General features: G+C 37.2%; 1 protein-coding gene across 1 annotated transcript in view; it reads right to left on the bottom strand.

The window, feature by feature from the left end:
* The window catches only part of LOC106110421 (thyroglobulin-like), an 11,849-nt gene extending 9,213 nt beyond the window's left edge, over window positions 1–2,636 (bottom strand). The window contains exons 1-5 of the mRNA XM_013292246.1: window positions 2,615–2,636; window positions 2,369–2,542; window positions 1,639–1,702; window positions 930–1,060; window positions 126–266 (exon numbers count right to left, since the gene is read on the bottom strand). Of these exons, the coding sequence (XP_013147700.1) occupies window positions 126–266; window positions 930–1,060; window positions 1,639–1,702; window positions 2,369–2,542; window positions 2,615–2,636 (532 nt within the window). The remainder of the gene's footprint in view (window positions 1–125; window positions 267–929; window positions 1,061–1,638; window positions 1,703–2,368; window positions 2,543–2,614) is intronic.
* Between the last annotated feature and the right edge of the window lie 251 nt (window positions 2,637–2,887).

Here is a 2,887-nt window from a genome sequence, read left to right on the forward strand (position 1 = left end):
TTGAATACCTCCTTCTTTTGGGAAGTCGGTCAAAAACCAGATTAATGAACAAACAGATCAATCAAATATGGTAAAGTAACAGTTATGATAATAGTTACCAAAGATAACAATAATATACAAGTTACCTTCGTCAGCTTTGGCGCGCTCGTCGTCGGGGTCGCGGCGCATCCACTTGCGCGCTTGTCTGAAGTTGCAGGCGGGCCGCGCGCCGCGCACCAGCGACCCCTTCTGCGGCTCCCCGCGTGCGCTCACACACCAACACACGTCTGCATAACACACATTATCTTACAAAAATGTAATTGAATGATGATTGTGGGTGTTATGTACCCGAAACTGAGAATTAATAGTCGAAAGTGCGACTTCTATTCTGGCTACCGACTGCAGTACATTATCATACTTCATACTAATAAATGCGAAAGTTTAGATGGATGGATGTTTGTTAGAGTTTGTAGCCTAAACAGCTGAACGGATTTAGATGAAATTTGGTATAGATGTAGAGGATAGCCTGGAAGAACACATAGGCCACTCACTTGTTTTTTTTAGTTCCACGCGGAAGTCGCGCGTAACAGCTAGTTATTTAAATAAATCAGTCGCATTCATACCGTCCTTTCATTTACACCCCTATCTAACTTTATAGCAGATTTTTTTTTTTAAAAATTGTTTTCCTTTTGGGTACAAAGTTTAAATAAAATAAATGTATAAAAAAAATCTTTGCGTTTCCACTGAAAACCTAGTTACTTTTTAGGACAGAAATCTTGCTATAATTTCTCTGCGGGATTTTATTCTTATCAGATTCAAGTTAAACCCTTATAGGTATTTAGAAATACATTGGTATATAAAAAATGGACTTAGAAGTTTCGATACTTCTTTCGGTTATAACAAATAATAGTCGCTTTCCGAGGCCTTCTATACATAAAACAAACAATTACCAATATGTGCCATGCACTGCACGGGCTGCCAGCCGCCGGCCGCGTCGCACTCGGGGATGAAACTACCCTTGCCGTACTTCTGCGTAGCCGCCTCATTCTTTTCACGAAGTCTCTCACAAGGACTCAATACTAGTAAATAAAAAAAGCTAATTAAAGAAAAATTAAGTATTGAAATTTTTATAGCTTTCCGTCAGTAGGAAGCCTTAAATGATGCTATGATGAAAACATACACGTAAAATGGAATTTGTAATGATAATGTTTTCGTTAATTTCTACGAATATAAACCAAAATATACACACTGCAAACATTTTGTTAAAAAGCAACCTATTTCTTGAACACAAAATAAAAGGATGATTGAGTGATATGTTTTTGGTGATACTACATCGGTCTGAACGATAATAAAATGACCTACGGGTAAGTGCTAACGACACAAAATTCTCTACGACTTGGATGGGATATTTTGTTATTTTCGTAGGGTTTAGACTGGAAATACTTCCCAAAATACTCAAGGTATTAATTACAAATCTATTAATTCAATGTTTTAACTGTACAAAATGTTAACCACTTTGATTAATGATCAAAAATGTCAACATTAATATAAAAGACACTTGCAAATCACAAATAATATTAAAGACACTTGACACGTGCTTGCTCGTGATTAGTTCCATTATAATGGGCACGTGCTCGTGTGATATAAAAAATAGACATGCCTCCGCTTTGGTCAACGATTTCTCGACTCTTCTCTTTTGTTAGTTTCGATGTTACCTCCTCCACTGTTAAAAGCAACATATTAAAAAAAATCAGGGATGATAAATTGCATATGTATTATAGGTAACGCAGTTTATTTTTAAAGCACAATTTTTATATGTAAACAAATTGAAAGGTAATTAAGAAAAAAATAGTATAGTATCGAATTTTTGCAAAATTATTATATCTTAGCAACTACCCATAAAAGATTTATCAAAGATGTAAGAGGCGTACATCTTTAATTAAACTACCGAACAACTGATTAGTCTTGCTTCGATTCATATGAGATTATACGGAAGTGCGCACACTACTCGATTTTTAGTTGTACAACTAAACAGTTGAATTGGCTGCAAATAATTGCAGAACAGTTGTGCGATAGTTTAGTCAAAGGTCCGCTCTAAACCCATGAAAGCCCTTTTACCGTAACACTTGAGCTAGGTAGAGATTCTTGAAAAATATGTTAGAATGTGTCATGTAGTATATTTTTTTTTAAATTTTAATTCTGGGTATAGTCTTATAAGCACTTTGCCCAGACAGAAGTTGCACAGTTGACAGTTGTATTCAATTGTTACGGAACTCTACTGCCTCGGTCTGGCGATAAGAATAGTGACTTTGTTTAATTATGTAACTATATCCGATAGAGTTGTAAAATTTCATGTGTAAATAATAAAGACAATAAAAAAAGCATATACCGGGACAGACGGCGTTGCACTCGTCCTTAGTGCGGAAGTTGTTGTGGTTGCCGGAGCAGCCGTGGTAGGTGAAGCGCTCGCAGCGGTTGCGCGCCGCGTTGAAGTGCCACCGCGACACGTTCAGTCCCCCGGACTCGCACGCGCCCTCGTCTTTGCTCTCGAAACACACCGTCCCTAACACGGATTGACATAACATTTTTTTTTAATTTAGTATAAACAAACTAGCAGCAGATCCCGTAAAGGTACTTGATCCGACGCCCATGGACATCTGTAACGCCAGAGGAAACACAAATGCGTTGCCTTTAAAAGAGAATGCTCTTTTCTAGAAGGCCCCTGTGATAATATACTGAGGACAGTATATTAGTACAGTGCTAGTACTGAAATATTCACTCTTATTGGTGCATAGAATGGACTGGATCAAGATATTACATGTTCATCAAGTAATAAAAATGTATCTATCTGATTATAGTATAACCTGGGAGTTTATTACTAAAAACTCCGACATGTGGTAAAGCCCTA

This window comes from Papilio polytes, unplaced genomic scaffold (genome assembly GCF_000836215.1).
Source record: "Papilio polytes unplaced genomic scaffold, Ppol_1.0 DF820622.1, whole genome shotgun sequence".
NCBI lineage: Eukaryota > Metazoa > Arthropoda > Insecta > Lepidoptera > Papilionidae > Papilio > Papilio polytes.